Source organism: Engystomops pustulosus, chromosome 1 (genome assembly GCF_040894005.1).
Source record: "Engystomops pustulosus chromosome 1, aEngPut4.maternal, whole genome shotgun sequence".
NCBI lineage: Eukaryota > Metazoa > Chordata > Amphibia > Anura > Leptodactylidae > Engystomops > Engystomops pustulosus.
This window is the reverse complement of record NC_092411.1, coordinates 299,915,985-299,940,487: the sequence shown is the minus strand read 5'-3', so window position 1 is coordinate 299,940,487 and position 24,503 is coordinate 299,915,985. Positions and strand designations below refer to the sequence as shown.

General features: G+C 44.8%; 1 protein-coding gene across 1 annotated transcript; it reads left to right on the top strand.

The window, feature by feature from the left end:
• Window positions 1-17,655: 17,655 nt before the first annotated feature.
• LOC140132917 (vomeronasal type-2 receptor 26-like) lies at window positions 17,656-23,433 on the top strand. The gene is made up of 4 exons (XM_072152380.1): window positions 17,656-17,680; window positions 17,778-18,486; window positions 20,587-20,726; window positions 23,291-23,433. The coding sequence occupies exons 1-4, from the start codon at window positions 17,656-17,658 to the stop codon at window positions 23,431-23,433; spliced, it is 1,017 nt and encodes a 338-aa protein (XP_072008481.1).
• Window positions 23,434-24,503: the final 1,070 nt, after the last annotated feature.

Here is a 24,503-nt window from a genome sequence, read left to right as displayed (position 1 = left end):
AGCCATGTGAGGGGGTTATATACAGGAGAAGATACAAGCCATGTGAGGGGGTTATATACAGGAGAGGATACAAGCCATGTGAGGGGGTTATATACTGGAGAGGATACAAGCCATGTGAGGGGCTTATATACAGAAGAGGATACAAGCCATGTAAGAGGTTATGTACAGGAGAGGACACAAGCCATGTGAGGGGTTAAATACAGGAGAGGATAAAAGCCATGTGAGGGGGTTATATACAGGAGAGGAAACAAGCCATGTGAGGGGTTAAATACAGGAGAGAACACAAGCCATGTGAGGGGGTTATATACAGGAGAGGATACAAGCCATGAGAGGGTTATATACAGGAGAGGACACAAACCATGTGAGGTGTTATATACAGGAGAAGATACAAGCCATGTGATGGGTTATATACAGGAGAGGATACAAGCCATGTGAGGGGTTTTATACAGGAGAGGAAACAAGCCATGTGAGTAGTTATATAAAAGCGAGGATATAAATCAAGTGAGGGGTTATATACAGGATATGACATAAGCCACGTGAGGGGGTCATATACAGGAGAGGACACAAGCCATGTGAGGGGGCTAAATACAGGAGAGGATACAAGCCATGTGAGGGGGTTATATACAGGAGAGGATACAAGCCATGTTAGGGGGTTATATAGAGGAGAGAATACAAGCCATGTGAGAGGTTATATACAGGAGGGGATACAAGCCATACGAGGGGGTTATATACAGGAGCGGACACAAGCCATGTGAGAGGTTATGTACAGGAGAGGATACAAGCCATGTGAGAGGTTATATACAGGAGGGGATACAAGCCATATGAGGGAGTTATATACAGGAGAGGACACAAACCATGTGAGGGGTTATGTACAGGAGAGGATACAAGCCATGTGATGGGTTATATACAGGAGAGGATACAAGCCATGTGAGGGGGTTATATACAGGAGAGGATACAAGCCATGTGAGGGGTTATATACAGGAGAGGATACAAGCCATGTGACGGGGCTATATACAGGACAGGATACAAGCCATGTGAGGGGTTATATACAGGAGAGGATACAAGCCATGTGAGGGGTTATATACAGGAGAGGATACAAGCCTTGTGAGGGGTTTTATACAGGAGAGGATACAAGCCAGGTGATGGGTTATATACAGGAGAGGATACAAGCCAGGTGATGGGTTATATACAGGAGAGGAAACAAGCCGTGTGAGGGGTTATATACAGGAGCGGATACAAGCCATGTGAGGGGGTCATATACAGGAGAGGATACAAGCCATGTGAAGGGATTTTTTTTATAGGAGAGGATACAAGCCATGTGAGGGGTTATATACAGGAGATTATACAAGCCATGTGAGGGGTTATATACAGGAGAGGACACAAGCCATGTGAGGGGTTATATACAGGAGATTATACAAGCCATGTGAGGGGTTATATACAGGAGCGGATACAAGCCATGTGAGTGGTTGTATACAGGAGAGGATACAAGCCTTGTAAGGGGTTATATACAGGAGAGGACACAAGCCATGTGAGGGGTTATATACAGGAGAGGACACAAGACATGTGAGGGGTTATATACAGGAGAGGACACAAGCCATGTGAGGGGTTATATACAGGAGAGGATACAAGCCATGTGAGGGGTTATTTACAGGAGAGGACACAAGCAATGTGAGGGGTTATAAACAGGAGAGGATACAAGCCATGTGAGGGGATTTTTTATAGGAGAGGATACAAGCCATGTGAGTGGTTTTATACAATAGAGGATACAAGCCATGTGAGGGGGTTATATACAGGAGAGGACACAAGCCATGTGAGGGGTTATATACAGGAAATGATACAAGCCATGTGAGGGGTTATATACAGTAGAGGATACAAGCCATGTGAGGAGTTATATACAGGAGAGGAAACAAGCCATGTGAGGGGTTATATACAGGAGAGGATACAAGCCATGTGAGGGGTTATATACAGGAGTGGATACCATCCATGTGAAGGGGTTTTATATAGGAGAGGATACAAGCCATGTGAATGGTTATATACAGGAGAGGAAACAAGCCATGTGAGGGGTTAAATACAGGAGAGGATACAAGCCATGTGAGGGGGTTATATACAGGAGAGGACACAAGCCATGTGAGTGTTTATATACAGGATAGGATACAAGCCATGTGAGGGGTTATATACAGGAGAGGATACAAGCCAATTGAGGAGGATATATACATGAGAGGATACAAGCCATGTGAGGGGTTTATATACAGGAGAGGATACAAGCCATGTGAGGAGTTATATACAGGAGAGGATACAAGCCATGTGAGGGGTTACATACAGGAAAGGATACAAGCCATGTGAGGAGTTATATACAGTAGAGGATACAAGCCATGTGAGTGTTTTTATACAGGAGAGGATACAAGCAACGGAATCTGGGCCAGATTAAGGTTGGTCGGGAGCTCTGGGTGCAAAATCTGGTGGAGACCCCCCAATGAATGTATTCCAGACCGGGAACAGCAATGGCTATATACATCCCCCAGCAATAACTATACACATACTCCCCACTAATAACTATATATAGGTCCCTTACAATAACTATATACAGCTTCCAGTATATATAGCACCAAGTAATCATTATATACAGCCACCAGAAATAAATATATACAATTCCCCCAGTAATCACTGTATACAGCCTCAAGTAATTACTGTGTACAGCCCCCCAGTAATCACTGTACACAGCCCCCCAGTAATCACTGTATACATCCACCAGTAATCACTGTATACAGCCCCACAGTAATCACTGTATACAGCCCCCAATAATCACTGTATACAGCCCCAAGTAATCACTAAGTACAGCCCCCTAGTAATCTCTGTACACAGCCCCCAGTAATCACTGTATACAGCCATCAGTAATCACTGTATACAGCCCCAAGTAATCACTGCATACAGTAACCAGTATTCATTGTATACAGCCCCCCAGTAATCACTGTATATAGCCACCAGTAATAACTGTATACAGCCCCCAGTGGTGACTATACACAGCCCCATTTAACTATATACAGCCTACCTTAAACTATATACAGCCTCCCTATAACTATATAAAGCTCCCTAGAAATATAAACAGCCTCCCTATGACCATATACATCCTCCTATAATAACTATATACAGGTCCCTAAAACTACATACAGCCTCCTTTAACTATCTGCAGTCCCCCAATAAATATATACAGCCCCCTTTAATTATATATAGCCCCTTCTAACTATATACAGCCTCCTATAACTATACACAGCTCCATAGAAATATATACAGCCTCCTATAATAACTATACACAGCTCCCTATAACTAGATACGCCCCCTATAACTATATTCAGCCCCCTATAACTATATACAGCCTCCCGATAATTATATACAGCTCCCTATAACTATATACAGCCTCCATATAACTATATACAGACTCCTATAACTATACATAGCTCCATAGAAATATATACAGACTCCTATAATAACTATACACAGCTCCCTATAACTAGATACACCCTCTATAAGTATATTCAGCCCCCTATAACTATATAAAGCCTCCCTATAATTATATACAGCCCCCTAAAACTGTATACAGTCTCATATAACTATATACAGCTCCCTAGAAATGTATACAGCCTCCTATAATAACAATTTACAGCCCCCTATATCTATATGCAGCCTGCCTATAAATCTATAGAGCCTCCCTATCACTATATACAGTCCCCTATAACTATATACAGCCTCCTATATTAACTATATACAACCACCTAAAACTGTATACAGTCTCCTATAACTATATACAGCTCCCTAGAAATATACACAGCCTCCCATAATAAGTATATACAGCCCCCTATAACTATATGAAGCCTGCCTATAACTCTATAGAGCCTCCATATCACTATATACAGCCCCTATAACTATATACAGCCTCCATATAACTATATACAGTCCCCTATAACTATATACAGCCTCCGATAATAACTATATACAGCCGCCTATGACTATATACAGCTTACTATAACTATATACAGCCTCAATTAAACTATATACAGGCTCCATATAACTATATACAGGCTCCATATAACTATATACAGCCCCCTATAAGTCCTTTTAGCAAATGCTTCAGCACTCACAGTACCGGTGAAAAAAGTTTACTTTATTCCATTAAAATCAACGTGCATATACAGAGGTGACATTCACAGAATCGGCACAGGTAATCAACCTACGCATTTCGCTTACAGAAGCTTAATCATAGTCTGAACAAACAATAGACTCGCTTTCCATTTGAGTCCTCGCGGTCCCACGGCCATATAGACGTATGGTTATGGATATGGCCCATTCACACATGTTGGGAGGTCACCTAGGGGTCGACAAAACACTTAAGAGGGTACTACAACGATTCTATTGGCCAGGTTGTTACCGGGAAAACAGAGATTACTGTCAATCCTGCCCTATCTGCCAGATCACATCCCCAGTGGCACATTCCCTTTGCCAATTATTGAGGTACCATTTGAAAGAATAGCAATGGACCTGGTAGGACCATTAGTGAAGTTAGCTCGGGGGCTTCAGTACATCCTAGTCATTGTGGATTATGCAACATGTTACCCCGAGGCTGTCCCTCTAAGGAACACCTCCTCCCGAAATATTGCCAGGGAGTTGTTTTTTTCCCGCACAGGGATTCCCAAGGAGATCTTAACGGACCAGGGAACCCCGTTCATGTCAAAGGTGATGAGGGAACTGTGTAAGGTGTTAAAAGTCACCCAGTTGCGCACATCAGTGTACCACCCCCAGACAGATGGTCTTGTGGAGCGATTTAATAAGAAAAGCCATGAAAGCCATGCTGAAAAAGGTGGTAGAGAAGGATGGGCGAGACTGGGACTGTCTTTTACCGTATCTTTTGTTTTCGATGAGAGAAGTGCCCCAATCCTCCACCGGGTTTTCACCCTTTGAATTACTTTATGGCAGGCACCCCAGAGGTCTCTTAGATGTGGCAAAAGAAACTTGGGAAAGTGAGGTTACACCATATAAGAGTGTGGTTGAGCATGTAGCTCAGATGCAGGAAAGGATGTCCAGGGTGATGCCAATTGTAAAGGAGCATCTTCTCCAGGCCCAAGAGTCACAGACCAGGGTCTATAATAGATCTGCTCTTGTGAGACAGTTCCATCCAGGAGATCGCATACTGGTGTTAGTCCCTACTGTGGAGAGCAAGTTCCTAGCAAAATGGCAGGGGCCCTATGAGATAGTGGAAAAGGTTGGGGAGGTCAACTATAGGGTCCATCAGCCAGGGAAGAGGAAGCCCTTCCAGATCTATCATGTCAATCTGATCAAACCCTGGAAAGAGAGAGACCCCCCTGAGGCTTCTTGCCTAGTGACTCAATCAGAGTCAGCCATCGAAGCCGTAAAAATTTCAGAGGCCTTATCCCCTTACCAAAAACAACATTGTAGGGAAATGCTACAGAGGAACAAGGATCTCTTCACAGAAAGCCCTGGTTGTACTAATGTGATAGAACATGAAATCCTCACAGAGCCTCATGTCAGGGTAAATTTAAAGCCATACAGGATCCCTGAGGCCCGTAGGGAGGTAATCTACAAAGAAGTCCACAGGATGTTAGAACTGGGAGTGATTGAGAGGTCCAAAAGTGGGTGGTCCAGTCCCATAGTGTTAGTGCCAAAGCCAAATGGTGAATGGAGATTCTGCAACGACTACCGCAGACTCAATGAGGTATCCACAGTGGATGCTTACCCCATGCCCAGAGGGATAAGCTAATAGAGCAATTAGGGCCAGCCAGGTACATCAGCACCCTAGACCTTACTAAGGGGTATTGGCAGATTCCATTGTCTAAAGAGGCTAAGGAAAAAACAGCTTTTTCAACACCCGAGGGGAGTTTCCAGTACATTTGAATGCCATTTGGGTTGCAGGGGGCCCCTGCCACTTTCCAGAGAGCCATGGACCAGGTTCTACGTCCTCACAGGAAGTATGCAGCAGCGTACTTGGATGATATTGTTATTTTGTAAAGTCACCTCATTAAGCTTCAGGCTGTTCTGAATTCTCTAAGAAGGGCGGGATTTACGATTAATCCAAATAAATGTGCCCTAGGAATGGATGAAACCAGGTACCTGGGTTACATAGTGGGAAGAGGGGAAATTAAACCCCAACTGAATAAAGTGGAAGCTATTCAGAATTGGCCCCGCCCACTTAACAAAAAAACAGGTCTGGGCATTTCTAGGAATTGTTGGATAATACAGGCGATTTTTGAATGTCTGGCCATGAAGTGGGCACTAGACTCCCTCAGGTACTATTTTTTGGGAAGGTGGTTCAAACTAGTGTCAGACCATGCCCCACTAAGATGGATGCGGGAGAAGAAGGGGAAAAATGCCCGGGTCACCCGCTGGTTCCTGGCCCTACAAAATTTTTTCTTTCACAGTGGAGCACAGGCCAGGAAAAAATGCAGGGAAATGCAGACGCCCTGTCAAGGGTGCATAGTCTGGTGGCTAAAGGTGCCAAAACCCCTGGCTTTGGTCAGAGGAGGGGGGTATGTGAGAAGGTACAAGGGGCCATTATTGATGGCAGATATGTGTCACCAAGGTGCCTGGCCTCAGTAAAGTAAGCTGCTTAATGCAGTTGATCCGGGCCGGCTTTCATTGGAGTAGTCAAGAGCAGGGTGGGGGACTACTCCCATATATCCAGGCCAGGTTTTGGCTGATAGATAAGACCAGGAAGCTCAGATGAGCTGGGGTGATGTGTGTTTGCAGTCTGGAAGTCTCTGCTATACTGCATGCAGAGCTGGAGGTGTTACACAGCCAAGGATCCGCAATAGTGACATTGTCTGGTTATGCTGCTGGATGGATACACAACCTACAAAGGACTGTGAGTCAAGCCTGTTTATATGGACTGTATTTTCTGTTATATGCTGAAGCAAGCGATTCTGTTCCGTTAAACTGTTTTGGAAAGAAATAAAACAGCTACCTGGACTGTTACTGAAGTTGCCATTTGAGTTGATCCCCTACAGTATATATAGCCCCCTATAACTATATTCAGTCTCCCTATAACTATATACAGGCCCCTATATATATGGCCCCCATATAACTATATACTGCCTCCCTATAACCATATCCAGGCTCCTATAACTATTTACAGCCCCTCTATAACAGGGCCGATTTTAGACTTTTTGCTACCTGAGGCGAAAACTGAAATGCCCCCCCACACACACAAAAAAAGCCTAGCCCTGATCTCCTATATGCAGCACACTGAACATACAAATTTACGCAAATCCTTACGCAAATTTAAAAAGGATCTAGAACCTGTTTAAAGTCTTCTGACAACATTACTAATAACATCCTCACAAAGCGTCACAGATCACGGACACCCTGTGACTGACACTACACAGGCTGACGCTGCCTCACACACTGGTATCAGTCAGTGACATTAGTGACATCTGGTACCTTGCAGGTGATGATCTGCTCCATCAGGAAGAGAACTGCATTACGATTTCTCCCATGACAATCACTGTTGAATTCACGGCCTGATGTTTTCATCTCCGCGCAGCATCTCCGCACTGCACCTGTAAAATACAAAAGTCACTTACAATATGTCACCTGGATAACAACACTATTCTCCTAAGTACTATATATCCCAAACTACACAATTTAATATACAGACCCCTAATAATTTAATAAATAGTGTCACCCTAATTAACTTATATATAAAACACCATCCTAATGAACTTATCTATAGCCCCCAATTAAATTATATACAGAACCCGTTATACAGCCCCCCGTACTTAAAATGTACAACCCTTAGATAGAACTTCCAACTTTGAAGGGGTTTTCCGACAAAAAAAAGTTAGGCCCTTTCCACGGGATAGGACCTAACATGCTGATCAGTGGGGGTCTCAATGCTGATCCGTCGGACCCCTCGTCGCTCCGTCAGATTAATGGAGCAGACGGTTGTGCATGACCGTTCTGCTCCATTATTCTTTATGAGGCTGACGGAGATCAGTGAGAGCGGTGCTCTGCAATTTCCGTCAGCTCCATAGAGATTAATGGAGCAGAAAGTTTTTGCAATCTGCAGGGTCTCAGCTGAGACCCCCACTGATCAGCAACCAGGCCCTATCCCGCGGATAGGGCCTAACTTGTCTTCGTGGGAAAACCCCTTTAATTATATACAGTATCCTATAACAGCCCTCCCCATAAATGCCCCTCTTTTATTTAAGATCCCACTCCCATATCCAATCCACCCCAGTAAAGCTATATACAGCAGCCCATCAGCCCACCCCTATTTACATTAATATTCATTCCCCCATAAAATGTCCCCTCCACCCCAGTTAAGTCAAAAAATAATAAAACTTTTACTTGCGTCGTCCCACGCCAAGGTCCTTTCCTCTTCTCTCGGCTCTTCTATGGCACCAGTAATGCCAAAGAGCAGTGCAGACAAACAGGTCTGTACTGCCACCCAGTACCGCACGGTTGCGCTTGTCTCCATGTCTACAGACACAGAGGATACACATGGTAATTCTGCAGTCAGCAGCAGGTCCTTACTGCTAGAGGGTGATTCGGATGAGCGCCCAAAGCACCCACACCTGTTTCGCGGCTTCTTTCAGGGCTCCGCATCTGCCACCTGAGGCGAATTTTCATCCCGCCTCATGGCAGATGCGGCCCTGCCCTATAACTATGTACAGACTACCCTATAACTGTATGCAGCCTCCCTATAATAACTATATACAGCCCCCTATAACTGTAAGCAGCCTCCCTACAACTATATAATGCCTCCTATAAACTATATACAGCCCCATATAACTAAATGCTGGCCCCAATAACTATATACAGTCTCCCTATATCTATATACAGCCTCCCTTTAACTATATACAGCCCCCTATAACTATATACAGCCTCTCTATAACTATATACAACCCCCCTATAACTATATACAGCTGCCTAGAAATATATACAGCCTCCTATAATACCTATATACAGCCCCCTATAAATATATGCAGCCTTTCTATAACTATATGCAGCCTCCCTATAACTATATCACTTCTCTGATAAACTATATACAGTCCCATATAACTACATACAACCTCACTAAACTATATGCAGGCCCCTATATCTATATACAGCCTCCCTTTAACTATATACAGCCTCCTATAACTATATACAGCCCCTACAACTATATACAACCCCCTATAACTATATACAACCTCCATATAACTATATACAACCTCCCTAAAACCATATACAGCCTCCCCGTAATTATATGCACTCCTTTAAAAATGTATACATCCCTCTATAACTAAATACAGCTGCCTAAAAATATATAGAACCTCCTAAAATAACTATATACAGCCCCATATATATATATATATATATATATATATATATATATATATATAGCCTTTCTATAACTATATTCAGCCTCACTATCACTATATTCAGCCTCCTCTAACTACATACAGCCTCCCTATAACTATATACAGCTCCCTATAACTATATACAGTCCCCTGTGACTATTTATAGCCACCAATAACTATGTACAGCCTCCTTATAACTATGATGAGGCCCCTATAACTCTATAGAGGCCCCTATAACTATATTCAGCCTCCTATAACTATATACAGCCTCACTATAACTATATACAGCTCCCTTGAAATATATACAACTTCCCCATAATAATATACAGCCCCCTTTAACTATACACAGCCTCCCTATTACTATATACAGCCTTCTGTAACTATATACAGCCCCCCAAAACTGTAAACATCCTATAACTATATACAACCTCCCTATAAATATAAACCATCCTTTATAACTATGTACAGCCTCCTATTACTATATATAACATCTCTATAACTAAATACAGTCTCCAATAACTATAAACGGCTCCCTAGAAATGTATACAGCTTCCCTATAACTATGTACATTCCCCTATAACTAGATACAGCCTCCTATAACTGCATACAGCCACTCGATAACTATATACAGCCTCCCTTTAACTATATACAGCCCCCCTTTAACTATATACAGCTACCTTGAAATATATACAGCCCCCTATAACTATATATAGCCTCCTATGGCTATATGCAGCTGCTCTATAACTATATAGAGCCTCCCCATAACTATATAAAGCCCCTTATAAATATATACTGCCTCCCTACAACTATTTACTGCCATCTATAACTATATACAGCCCCTTATGAATATATGCAGCTCCTACAACTAAATATAGCTGTTATGGGATAAGTATTAGAGAGCAGACAGGAATTGGAGACTGAGGGGTTACAGAGCACTTTACTGAAATCATCATTCTCTGTCTGGATGCCGCTAGGGAGAGAGTTGCTGCTGGTCAGGGATAGCGTTAGGGTGTTCTATTAGCTTACTGTTAGGCAGGAGTGAGTCTACAAGAACCCAACAGCCCTTGTTAGAGCTACAATAGCTTTTTTTTATTTGCTTGTGACTAGGCTTGCTGGCACTAGTAGTGCAGCTACTGCAGTATTTTTGCAGGGAGACTTGCGAACGGTAATTTTGGCTCTTAGTGACACACAGATCAAACAGCTAAGTGGGACAATTTATTGGGGGTTTGATTGAATTAGGCAAAGTCTGCTGATTTTTTTTTTCCCCAAAGTGAAAGTCACAGCACAAAATCCTTTTGTGTGCGGTCAGTGTTGGTTAGAAACTAGCCATTGCAATCATCTTCTGAGGTTGCTGTGCTTTCTGATTTCTTCTGCATGGTTTGTTCTATAAAACAAAAATAAATAAATAAAAATAAAAATAAACAAAAATAATAATTAAAAAAACAAAAATTTTTTACAGTTTATGATTCTCTTTTGTCTATAAAAGACACTTTTATTTGCGAAATGTTGAACCCGAGGGCTAAGGGTAGAGGACGAGGGCGTGGGCATCCAATTACTGCAGGGGTCAGAGGCCGTGGTCCTGGGCGGGGTGAGACACCACCTGCTGATGAGGGAGCAGGGGAACGCCGCAGAGCTACACTCCCTAGGTTCATGTCTCAAGTTACTGGGACTCGTGGTAGAGCAGTGTTGAGGCCAGAACAGTGTGAACAGGTGATGTCGTGGATTGCGGACAATGCTTTTAGCCATTTGTCCACCAGTCAGACTTCCACACAGTCCACCCATTTTACCAAAGTGAGCACTCCTCCAGCTCCTCCACCTCAGCCTCCTTCCCCCCAGTCTGCCCCCTCCCAGGAAAATTTGGCATTTGAAGCGGCATACTCTGAGGAACTGTTTTCTGGACCCTTCCCAGAGTCACAAACCACTTGTCCGGTTGCTGCTGAGCTCTTTTCCGATGCCCAGGTTTTCCACCGGTCGCAGTCTGTGGCTGATGATGACATTGTTCACGTAGTGGAAGAAGTGTGTAAAGAGGTGCCGAATGATGAGGAGACACGGTTGTCAGACAGTGGTGAAGTTGTTGTCAGGGGAGGAAGTCCGAGGGGGGAGCAGACTGAGGGATCGGAGGATGATGAGGTGACAGATCCAAGCTGGGTTGATAGGCCGGGTGAAGACAGTGCTTCTGAGATGGAGGTGAGTCCTATACGAAAGCAGGTTGAAAGAGGCAGTGGTGGGGCCAGACGGAGAGGCAGGGCCAGAGCTGGTGCATCAGCACCAAATGTTTCACGTAGTGAAGCTACCGTGGCGAGGGCTAGATTTTCGGAAGTCTGGAGGTTCTTTAAAGAAACAGCGGATGACCGACGGACTGTAATGTGTAAAATTGATTTTATTGGGGTTTGTGATCGGGGCCAAGTTCAGGTGCACAAACCAAATATTTCACTGGATTATATCCGAACTCTATGACCCTGAATGTCGACATACCTGCTCATCACTAGAGATGAGCAAGCATACTCGTCCGAGCTTGATGCTCGTTCGAGCATTAGCGTACTCGCAACTGCTTGTTGCTCGGACGAGTATTTCATAAGCTCGAGAAAATGGCATCTCGCGGCGTTTAGATTTTTGGCGGCCAGAAACAGAGCCAATCACAAGCCAGGAGACTCTGCACTCCACCCAGCATGACGTGGTACCCTTACACGTCGATAGCAGTGGTTGGCTGGCCAGATCAGGTGACCCTGGAATAGACTAGCCCCTGCCCGCGCTGCTCACGTCATTCTCTGTCTGGATGCCGCTAGGGAGAGAGTTGCTGCTGGTCAGGGATAGCGTTAGGGTGTTCTATTAGCTTACTGTTAGGCAGGAGTGAGTCTACAAGAACCCAACAGCCCTTGTTAGAGCTACAATAGCTTTTTTTTATTTGCTTGTGACTAGGCTTGCTGGCACTAGTAGTGCAGCTACTGCAGTATTTTTGCAGGGAGACTTGCGAACGTTAATTTTGGCTCTTAGTGACACACAGATCAAACAGCTAAGTGGGACAATTTATTGGGGGTTTGATTGAATTAGGCAAAGTCTGCTGATTTTTTTTTTCCCCAAAGTGAAAGTCACATCACAAAATCCTTTTGTGTGCGGTCAGTGTTGGTTAGAAACTAGCCATTGCAATCATCTTCTGAGGTTGCTGTGCTTTCTGATTTCTTCTGCATGGTTTGTTCTATAAAACAAAAATAAATAAATAAAAATAAAAATAAACAAAAATAATAATAAAAAAAACAAAAAATGTTTACAGTTTATGATTCTCTTTTGTCTATAAAAGACACTTTTATTTGCGAAATGTTGAACCCGAGGGCTAAGGGTAGAGGACGAGGGCGTGGGCATCCAATTACTGCAGGGGTCAGAGGCTGTGGTCCTGGGCGGGGTGAGACACCACCTGCTGATGAGGGAGCAGGGGAACGCCGCAGAGCTACACTCCCTAGGTTCATGTCTCAAGTTACTGGGACTCGTGGTAGAGCAGTGTTGAGGCCAGAACAGTGTGAACAGGTGATGTCGTGGATTGCGGACAATGCTTTTAGCCATTTGTCCACCAGTCAGACTTCCACACAGTCCACCCATTTTACCAAAGTGAGCACTCCTCCAGCTCCTCCACCTCAGCCTCCTTCCCCCCAGTCTGCCCCCTCCCAGGAAAATTTGGCATTTGAAGCGGCATACTCTGAGGAACTGTTTTCTGGACCCTTCCCAGAGTCACAAACCACTTGTCCGGTTGCTGCTGAGCTCTTTTCCGATGCCCAGGTTTTCCACCGGTCGCAGTCTGTGGCTGATGATGACATTGTTCACGTAGTGGAAGAAGTGTGTAAAGAGGTGCCGAATGATGAGGAGACACGGTTGTCAGACAGTGGTGAAGTTGTTGTCAGGGGAGGAAGTCCGAGGGGGGAGCAGACTGAGGGATCGGAGGATGATGAGGTGACAGATCCAAGCTGGGTTGATAGGCCGGGTAAAGACAGTGCTTCTGAGATGGAGGTGAGTCCTATACGAAAGCAGGTTGGAAGAGGCAGTGGTGGGGCCAGACGGAGAGGCAGGGCCAGAGCTGGTGCATCAGCACCAAATGTTTCACGTAGTGAAGCTCCCGTGGCGAGGGCTAGATTTTCGGAAGTCTGGAGGTTCTTTAAAGAAACAGCGGATGACCAACGGACTGTAATGTGCAACCTGTGCCACACCAAGATCAGCAGGGGTTCCACCACTGCTAGCTTAAACACCACCAGTATGCGCAGGCATATGAGTGCTAAACACCCCACTCAATGGAACCAAGGCCATTCACCTCCGGTCAGGCCCACCACTGCTCCTTCCCCTGTGTCATTTGCTGCCTCTGCTAGTCAGCCCCCTGCCCAGGACCCCGGCACAAACACATCCCGCTCGAAAACCACACCTTCATCTCCACGATCCTCCACAGCGTCCACCAATGTCTCCATGCGCAGAGTTCTGCTGTCTATACCCCAGATGCTGAAGCGCAAGAAGAAATACAGTTCCACCCACCCACACGCCCAAGCCCTCAACGTCCACATCTCCAAATTACTAAGCCTGGAGATGCTCCCCTACAGGCTGGTAGAGACCGAGGCCTCTCGCAACCTCATGGCTGCGGCCGCCCTTCAGTGTTCGGTCTCCAGCCACCACTACATTTCCCGATGTGCTGTCCCAGCCCTGCACAAGCACGTGTCAGACAACATTATCCGTGCCCTGACCAATGCCGTTTCTGACAAGGTCCACCTAACCACGGACACGTGGACGAGTGCTGCCGGGCAGGGCCACTATGTGACACTGAGGGCACATTGGGTTAACTTGGTGGAGGCTGGGAACGAGTCTGACCCTGGGGCAGCTCATATACTGCCGACGCCGAGGATTGCGGGGCCTACCTCGGTCCAGGTCTCTCCGGCCTACTATGCCTCCTCCTCCTCCTCCTCCCACCCCTCTTCCTCCGAATTACCATCCGTGGGCATGGCGCCATCAGTCGGTAGTTCCAGGCGCAGCAGCAGTGCCGTCGCTAAGCGACAGCAGGCAGTGCTCAAACTGCTGAGCCTAGGCGATAAAAGGCACACCACCCAAGAGCTATTACAGGGCATCACGGCGCAGACCGATCTGTGGCTGGCATCACTGAACCTAAAGCCAGGCATGGTTGTGTGTGGCAACGGACGTAACCTGGTGGCACCTCTGCAACTCGGCAGACTGACTCATGTGCCATGCCTGGCCCATGTGTTAAATCTCATAGTTCAGCGGTTCCTCAAGACATACCCCAATCTGTTTGATTTGCTCACGAAGGTGCGCCGCATCTGTGCGCATTTCATGAAGTCCAGCACAGATGCTGCCACTCTCAGGGCAGTGCAGCGCCGCCTCCAACTGCCCACTCACCGACTGTTGTGCGACGTGCCCACGAGGTGGAATTCAACATTAACCATGTTATCCAGAGTTTACCAGCAGCGCAGAGCGATTATAGACTGCCAGATGTCAACTTCCACCAGAACTGGTAGTCAGGTCAGTCAGCTTCCTCAAGTCTACAATGAGGAGTGGACGTGGATGTCTGATATCTGTCAGGTGCTGAGTAACTTTGAGGAGTCAACACAGATGGTCAGTAGCAATGCCGCCATCATCAGCATCACCATCCCGCTGCTTGGCCTGTTGAAAAACTCTCTGGTCAGCATGAAGTCGGAAGCTTGATCCAATAGTTCCTTCCCATATATCACTTCAATGTATGTTGTTTCACTTGATTAATATAAAAACACATTTTAATCCATACCGTCGCCGTTTCTAGCCAGGGTTATGACCCCCTGAGTATATGTAAAGATATTTTTATGATATATGTACAATAAAATTAACTTTTTAACTTTCATATGATTGCAATGTGGGGGAATTTTTGCTTTTTGGTTTAACAATTGTTCATATATTCCACATCTTCTATATAATTTTTTGTATTGGTGGCAACTTCTTGCAAGGGATGTAACTGTTGGGTTTCTTATCGTCCTTATAGCAGCCTCCACACGTCGTATTTATAGCTGCCTCCACACGTTGTCTCCATTGCTACCTCCACACGTCATCTCCGTAGCTGCCTCCAAAAGTCGTCCACATAGCTGCCTCTATACATCATCCCCTTAGCAAACGAGCTGTGTCAGGCTTTCACATGAAACTTGTTAACTTTGTCGCCACCCTTGTGTTATCCACAAAATATACCGCCAAACTTTTATCATTGACCGATATTATTTCAGCTCTACTTGCGCATCTCTTTATGTTACCCTCCCCCGCCATAACCAGGCCAAATACTTATAAGAACAGTACTACACTTGATCTTACCCAAAAGGTTTTTAGAAATGCTGTTTGTAGCCCCCGCCTGCTTTGAAAATGATATTTTTTTCAAATTAAACGCTTTGGGCCCCCAGGTCCATTTTGGGTGGGGAGGAACCGAGAGGCAGGGGCTTGGACAGGCGAAAGCTCGCCTAGCAGCGGACCGCCAGCTCCATCCCAAGATCCAACTAACATTGTTTTAATTGCAGCAACTTTAATCTACTGCTATAACCTTTTACCTCTAAAATTGTTCATTGTTCCCTTAGCAAACGAGCTGTGTCAGGCTCATTTTTCGGGTGTTTCACCAGATACGTTATGGAACTTGGTCACTCTGTCGCTGCCATGCTGTTTTATCGACTAAATATACCGCCAACCTTTTGTTCACATAGGAAATCATTTCAACGTTTCTTGCTCACCTCCTTTGGTTCCTCTCTGCCGCCTTAACCAGGCCGAATACTGATACGTACAGTGCTACACGTTATCCTCGCCAAAAGGAATTTTTTAAATTGGTTTGAAGCCTGAGTCCATTTGGGGTATGTCGCCATGCCACTCTCTAGCCTGCCGCTGCCTCTGCTATGCCGTCCCCTATAGTGTCAGGGTCAATTATTGGGTGTTTTAGATGCTATCTTGCCTCACTCGGTCACTCTGTCATCGCCATGCTGTTGCCCATAATTTTGGCATAATGTTGCATTTAAGCAGCCTCAGAGGCATCCATGCATGCTGCCCCTGCTGTTTCCTGTCCATTTCCGTGGTGTTTCCATCATTTTCTGAGGTTTCCAGGTCCCTTGGTCCCCTTGAAAAATGCTCAAGTCTCCCATTGACTTCAATGGGGTTCGTTATTCGAGACGAGCACTCGAGCATGGGAAAAAGTTTGACTCGAGTAAAGAGCACTCGAGCATTTTAGTGCTCGCTCATCTCTACTCATCACTAAAGAATTGCAGAAGATACAACAATCTGTCGGAGTCACCATCTGAATAGTGATACAGCAGTTACCTCCATGTCTGATGCTCAGGGCTGCGATACATCTTGATAGGACAGTGATATATTGACGGATGTCCAATGCTGAAGATCTAATAGTGTCCATGTCATTGTGTAGGGGAATGTTAACCCCTTCAAGCCTCGCACCCTACATGTACGGCACAGAACGCTGGTAATTAACGCTCGGTGCTGCACACGTCTTGACAGTTCAGCTCATCGTCTTACAGTCTCTGTGTCACCCTATGCAATTTCTGACAGTTATAAAACCCTGCAACACATCAGGACTGTATGAAGTAAACAATGAGACCCTTTTGGAACCCGTAATCACTGAAAAATGCCCTTTGTGATGAGAAGTTCCCTTAAACACCTGTGATTGGTGACAGCAATGATAGTGGGTGTTTGCTCCAATATGCATCATATTTCCACCTTGTATGGAGAGGGCTTTACCATACACAGGGCCCGACGCTGCCCGTAGTAGTACAGCACATGTCGGGTACGAGTTAAACAAATGTTCCTTTCCTAACTCTTGTTCTTTGTATACATCTAACAACAAGTAACTGCTGTATATAGTAATAGATAAGATATCAATCGCAATCAGATAAAATCTATAAGACTACACAGTCAATGATGTGTTGGGGATCAACTGCTGCCCTGGTCCATACGTCGCCTTGTTACTGCTGATGTGATGTTCCAATGTTACTGGGCGACTTTCTCTGGATATAACTGATTCCTAAGAATGGGTTTCATACGTCTATAATGTATCTTGACTACACACAGGGGCTACTAATACAGGAAGTACTAGAATGTGTATCATCATTTAGTTTGTACTTTTTTCCATTTATAATTTTATGTGTAAGAATAAGGTTTACTTCATCTTTGGTGTTTTGGTGTGTATTTTCTATTTTAGGGAATGGTAATTGCTGATATTGGCCCTTTTGCCCCTTGGTAAAGGTGTTGTGTATTCTCTACATCTTATTTTTATCACCTACTTATCTTATTTTTTCTGGGTTGTAAACCGATGCCTAGAACTTCCAAATCCCCTTGTAAGTATCTCAATCTCCAAATCCATATCAGCACTTGTCATTCTCCTCCCCAGATAGAGATTATCACCCTGTAATGTATTATGTGATATTCCTACAGATGCCGACAACTGTATACAATGTGAAAGTGATGAATGGCCGAATGAGGAGAGAAACCGATGTCTACCCAAAGCGATAGAATTCCTCTCTTACCAGAATGACCCAATGGCTTCTGTATTCTCCGGTCTCTCGCTCTTCGGATGTCTTGTGACCGGCTCCATATTCACAATATTTATTTCCTACCAGGACACTCCTATTGTTAAAGCTAATAACCGGAACCTGAGTTACCTCCTCCTGGTCTCCATCTTCCTCAGCTTCCTCGCTGTCTTTTTGTTTCTTGGTCGTCCCAGTGATGTCACTTGTAGATTACGTGAAACCAGTTTTGGAGTTTTCTTCTCAGTTGCCGTCTCTTCACTTCTCGCCAAGACTGTGATGGTTTGTGTTGCTTTTAAGTCCACCAAGCCTGGAAGCCCCTGGAGAAGATGGCTGAGTGTGAAGCTGCCCTACACCATAGTGTTGTTGTGTTCATCCATACAAGTTGTCATCTGTGTCATCTGGTTGTCTATTTCTGCCCCATTCCAGGACCTGGACACTCAGTCTTCTCCTGGGAAGATCATCATTCAGTGTAATGAGGGGTCAGATATCTGCTTCTACTCCATGTTGGGTTATATGGGGCTCCTGGCAGCGGGCAGCTTTCTTCTGGCTTTCATGGTGAGGACATTACCGGACAGTTTTAATGAGGCCAAGTACATCACCTTCAGCATGCTGCTGTTCTGCAGTGTCTGGATCTCCATGATCCCGGCTTATCTGAGCACCAGAGGGAAATACATGGTGGCTGTGGAGATATTTGCAGTAATGGCTTCCAGTGCTGGACTCTTAGGTTGTGTGTTTTTCCCAAAATGTTTTATCATTTTATTTAGATCTGAAAACAATAAAAAAATGGATCTGCTTGGGAGAAGAAAGGAATGACTCTAGAATATTAGTTTCAGTAATATAGCATATAATAGAAATCTTAATCATTTTTGCAATATGGATTATAGGTAGGATATCCAGAGAGTGCGCCCAGTCCCCCACCAGTGAAGAAGATTAGGGGTCCCCCCCATCCTGCCTGCCTTTACTTCTGCCACAAAAGCAGCAATAATAGTCTACTGAGGACGACACTGATACTACTGAGTACTGTATAATATGCACGATCCTTGCTCCAGGTCACCCTAGACATGGCAGAGGGGCAGAGCATCCACCATGCATTCCCAGGACTACAGACATAAGAGCAGTGCCCTTATTAATTTTGATTAAACTGTATATTCAGTGTCAGTTTTCAGGCATTACTGTATCTCAGAATTAACCATCTGCTCAGGTCGGAGTGAACAGGACACTGTCCCTGTCCTTTCTTATAAAAATCGGTAGGGGTGCCCGCTCTCCCCTATACTTTTCATACAATGCCTAGAAGCGCTTAACCAGCACATATGACTAGACTCTCAGGTCAGGGGGATGGTGACAGGAGGCAGCACCTATAAGCTAACTGCATTTTCAGGCCACCTAATATTTCTAGTTTCTAACCCTAAAGAGGCTTTACCCCTGCTGTGTGAACACTTTGAGCTGTAAGCTGACTTTAAAATAAATATAAACAAGTCAAAGATCCTGAACATCTATCCCCGTCGGTGGTGAAGGACTTTAAGCCCCTGTCTCCTTTCCCCTGACAGTCGGAGTCCAACAAGTAACTCTCGGGTGACCCAAGTCTCTATATAAGTAGAATTTTTCCCCACTACTGGCTACCATTAAGCAGGTACTAGAGAAATATGATTTACCGAACATCTCATGGATGGGTAGGAAAAATGTGCTAAAAGCGTAAGATCTTATACCCTCTGCTGATGCTACCCATATTCACCCCTGGTAGGTTCTTCACAGAAGTTAAGAAAATGTTTTCTGCCTATCTATGGAAGAGCCCTAGACTTGCACACTCACTGTTGACACATTAGAAATGAGAGGGAGATCTGGGGCTAAAGGATGTGAAATCTTTTTACTGGGCGATGCATGCAGCAAGGGGAGTCTCGTGGTGGGCTAGGGAGGAGACCTCCTCACTGCCTCCAGCTAGGTCACAAATGGACAATGCTTATGGGGGGGGGGGTCTATGAATCCAATCCCCGTGGCACAGAAACCTGGATCATATTGATAGAGTGTTGGGACACGTCTTGCAAGCTTGGCATAAGGTTAATAAACGCTGTGTGATATATAAAAAATGTCCAGCCAAGAAAACCCAATTTCTTAGAACTAACAATAGAAATAGGAGAATCTAGGACAACTAAGGTCTCATACATCCAGAATTACTTACTGAATTCCAAATTCCCCTCTCCACCTCTGTACATAGCAGCATGGGAGAAAGAGCTGGGCCTCACCCTAACAGACAAACAAAAAACATGGGCGCTGAAGCACTCCTACAATTTCTCCCGATGTGCAGGCTCCACTACAAGCTGCAGGCAGAACATTTATTGGTGGCGGCAAAAGCTCTGATACCCCTGCAGCACCGGTTATGTATGTAATGTTTCCATGCAGACCTACAGACAACATTATAACCCTTTATGATGTCAGTATGTATATATATATATATTGGGCTCTCATCTCGATGTATAGAGCCAGAATGTAATCTTAATTGAAAAAAAAATAAAACATTGGGGTCTGTGCAATTTCTTTTTATGCGAATGAGTTTGCCTATAGGGATGTTTTTAATAACATGCTTCGGAGGGCACATAACTACACGGAGTATCACATTACAAGCAGTGGGTTTGGTATATGGGGAGATGTTTATGGTTTTATCTTCTGTCAAAGAAATGACTAGAAAGTTGATGCTTTTGCTGTTGGTTTTTATATAGTTCACAACTCTATGGCTTCTTGTCTGGTGCCTCCCCATACCAAAAGGAGGCCATCGATATACCAACCATACCACCTGATATGGAGAAGAAAAGAATTACTTTCCGAAAAAAGAAAAAGCACTTCCGCGATGTACATGCAGGTAATTGCGATTCCTGTAAAGTGGTTGCTAACAAGAAGGTAAATAAACCTAAAAGAGGTGGAAACCATGAAAGGTGCTTGCTTAAGCGAGAAACTGGATCTTCCACCTCAAAACATGCACTCCGCTAGGTCTGAAGAAGAGACAAGATGTCATCTATTTTTACGGATTTTTGAGGTATTATGAATACTTTTCTTTTTAATTGTGTCTAATACAGTAGTCTGTAGTCATGTGACACCAGTTCAACAGTGGAATATTAGTCAGCCTAGCAGATTGTCCCAGCTGCCACTAACCTTGCCGGTTGGATGAGATGTGTCTTCGCCGTCTTCCCATGGATGAGGTTGTAGGATTCTCTCAAAAAGTTCAGAAATGAGGGGTAGCGGGTACTTATTTTTTTAATAGTAATTTCATTCAGCCCGCGATAGTAGATACAGGGTCGGAGACCCCCATCCTTCTTTTCCACAGTGAATCCTGTGCCTGCTAAAGAGGAAGATGGACAAATAAACCCACTTTGGAGATTGTCCTTGATGTAATCAGACAAAGCCTTTTTCTCCTGCAAAGACAGATGGTAAATCCTTCCTCATGGAGAGGTTTCGCCTGGAAGCAAGTCGATAGCACAGTCCCAGGGACGATGGAGTGGAAGCTTCTCTGCCCAAGACTTGCTGAACACATCAGCGAAAGACTGATAGGGTTGTGGAATATTTTCCCTTGTTTCAGAGAGGCGCACTAAGGCACACAGATTCTCACACTAAGCCATGATTAAGACATTGTATTGAAACGCGTAGGCTTCGCCTGCAGACCTTTGTACTTTTTCCTCTTGATGGATGTTCTATGGACAGTATTTTAATGAATTTGAAAATAAAATATACAAGTTTTTATCTTCTACATTGAACCTGAAGCTGAATAATTTTTTTCTTTGGAGTATGCATTTATCTTTTAAACCCACTGGGGCTTATTTACTAAGGGTCCGCAGATCCATCCGCTTTTCCGTCATACTGCCCAACGGTTTTCAGTATTTAGAAGAGGATTGTGCGGCACGTGATCGGATTTTGGTGCAGCGGCGCCGGCTTTCGTGCAGCAGAAATAGGAGGACGGGCCGTCGGACGACGGCACCAGGAAGAAGATGATTAACTCCATCGGACCTGACCGAGGAAGTGACACAGGAAATCGGGCGCACGATCTTAGTGAATCACAGTGCAGTGCATTCCGGTCGGACAATGCACATTGGGGAACGCGCCAGGGACGGGTATGTGAATTTGCCCCACTGTGTCCACGTGAGCTGACTTTTCCTACTAATAGTATAGAGAGCAGCTCTTATGTAGGTAACTTTCTGCACCGTTTCCTATGTAGGTCGGAAGTTGTTGCAGATCAGTATAGTATGACCAGCAGTACTTATATATTCATGAGGCACTGTGTACAGTATCCTACAGCTGTAAGTTGTAGATGCATAATTTATAGTAAGTTATAGTTGTCTGCCCAGCAGATTACTAACAGCTCTGGAGGCAGGATGAGATTACTGCTGCTATCTGCCTGACATTCTGAATATGATGATTAGTAGTGCATGAGCAGACTATGTCTACATCGGCCGACCCACCGGATTCTGCTGCAGCCAAGTGCCAGATTTTGATATGATGGCGTCAGGATCTCCGTTTTTACCGCTCATATATTACAGATGAATGTAGGGCTACTTAGGACAAAGATAGAAGCAGGTACGATGCACAGGAGATCCTCCTTATAAAATCCACTGAACACGTTTCCATGTATCTATTTCCTAAGTAGCGCATGTATAATGACACTATCCCCCAGGGATGGGCAGATATTTATTTACTTAGCTTCGTCCATTTGAGTATTTACAGAACCTGCCCTGGATCCCCGGATAAACCTTCTTACTTCAAATTAAAAAAAACTTCTATCCCTGCATTAAGTTTCAGGGGTCTAGGGACTCAAACTCAAAAATTAGTTTTGACTCTGCATGAGACATTTTGGAAATGAAGTCTCTTCTTACCATGTGAAATGCAAAGAATCAAAATTATGATGGATACAGATGAGTGGGTTAGTTGAAAATTGGGTTTGTTGGGTTCCACCACAGCCATGTCCCAGTCCCTTAATTCCTGCTTTGCTGACAGGAGCTGTTATGAGGCTATTATTACTGTGTTCTATACACCAACAGAAGCAACTTTACAATCAAGGTATGGATAATGATGATTCATGATTTTTCTGGAGCCAGAGACAGGACCTTCATGGTCTTGCTGTTGAGGGCAGTAAATGCTAATATTACTTTCTGTATTTTTTGCTATATACTCCTAGTGGTAATAATATAGAATATACCCATAAGTAGTTGTCTCCAGTTCTCTTTAACTCTCTCTTTCTCTTTTGTATTGCAAATGTTAATTACATTTAAACATGAGCAGCGACAAGATGCCTGTGACTTCAGCTTATTCAGGAGACCTACACAGGAGAGATGTGGGGAGCAGGGGAGATGTGACACCTAGGCCACTCCAAAGAGTAGTAGGATATAAGATACCAAACAGGTTGACATCTCTCTACACCCTATGTCTTGTGGATAGGATCTAAGGATGGGAAAGTTCGGTGTGTTTCCTTCATGCCAGAAATCAAAACCATAGACAATGGAAACTCAAATTTATCAACTAACTTGGACACAAATTTTAGTCATGAGGTCCAACTAACAGAATATTATCGGGTAGTCTAGCTCCATCATCTTTGCCATTCTTGAATAGATGGGACTCCTGGAACCCCACTGAATCACCTAACACCCCTATTCCTGGACATAGTCCCCTCTTGTTTGGTATGGTGTTAAAAAGGTAACAAGGTGCCAAGTGGATTGGGGGTAATGATACAATTCTTCCAACCTCCTATCTAGGTGTTTAATGTGAACTCATTTAGTTTTAGTAATTTCTTGAGAGAAATACTGATCCCTTTTGTCCTCCTCTGGTCCTACCTGGAGAGGATTTCCACCTTTTTCAATTTTATTCTGAGACTCACTGTTCCCTTTTTGGAACAAGGTCCCTAACAATCTCCTGGCTCTCGCTTTAAGAGCCATGTCACGGATCGCGGGTGCACCCTTGCCCCTCTCCGCCACGCTGCCCTGCTCCCACGGACTTACCTCTCCGCGTTCCTGCTCCCATCCGAATTAGGCACTGCGCCCCTAGGGTGCGCGCGCGGTGGTACTCAGAGATTTAAAGGGCCAGCTCGTAGGTAATTGGCGCTGGCCTCATCCGGGTCTGCATTTAATCTGGTGGCTCCCATCATTCTCCGCCGGATCCTGAAGCCATTCCTGTAAAGAGAAAGCCATCCTGTGTCTCCAGTGTATCCGGTGTTTCCAGCGATTACTGTGTTTCCAGCGTCTCCTGTGTCTCCAGCGTACCATGTGTGCCAGTCTGTTACTGCGTTCCTGCTCCATGTGCCAGCTCCGGGTTCCTGACGTGAGTCCTTCTGTTTCTTACTGTGCTGTTCTCCCGCTGTCACCCCAGGTACGGACTGTCTCCTGCATTAGTACCTTCGCTGCCACCGCCGGCTAGTCGCACCTGTGGAGCGAGATTGGTGGTACCCTGCCGCAGCAAGACCATCCTGCTTTGTGGTGGGCTCTGATGAAGACCAGGCGTCACATAGACTCCGGTCCCAGGTTTGGGCTACTACCATCTCCCGCGGTGGTCCAGAATGTTCACAGACTCAGAGCCCTGACAAGCCTGACAAGTTCTTTAAGCCTTTAAACCAATTTACAACTTTTGCCTACACCCTACACTGGTATTTTCATAGATA

Coding starts and splice junctions, on each gene's coding strand:
- LOC140132917 (XM_072152380.1), top strand. CDS start 17,656: ATGCCTAGAACTTCCAAATCCCCTT. Junction 18,487..20,586: donor ATCACCTTCAGCATGCTGCT/GTTCTGCAGTGT, acceptor GTTTTTATATAG/TTCACAACTCTATGGCTTCT. Junction 20,727..23,290: donor CTTCCGCGATGTACATGCAG/GTAATTGCGATT, acceptor TCTTGTGGATAG/GATCTAAGGATGGGAAAGTT.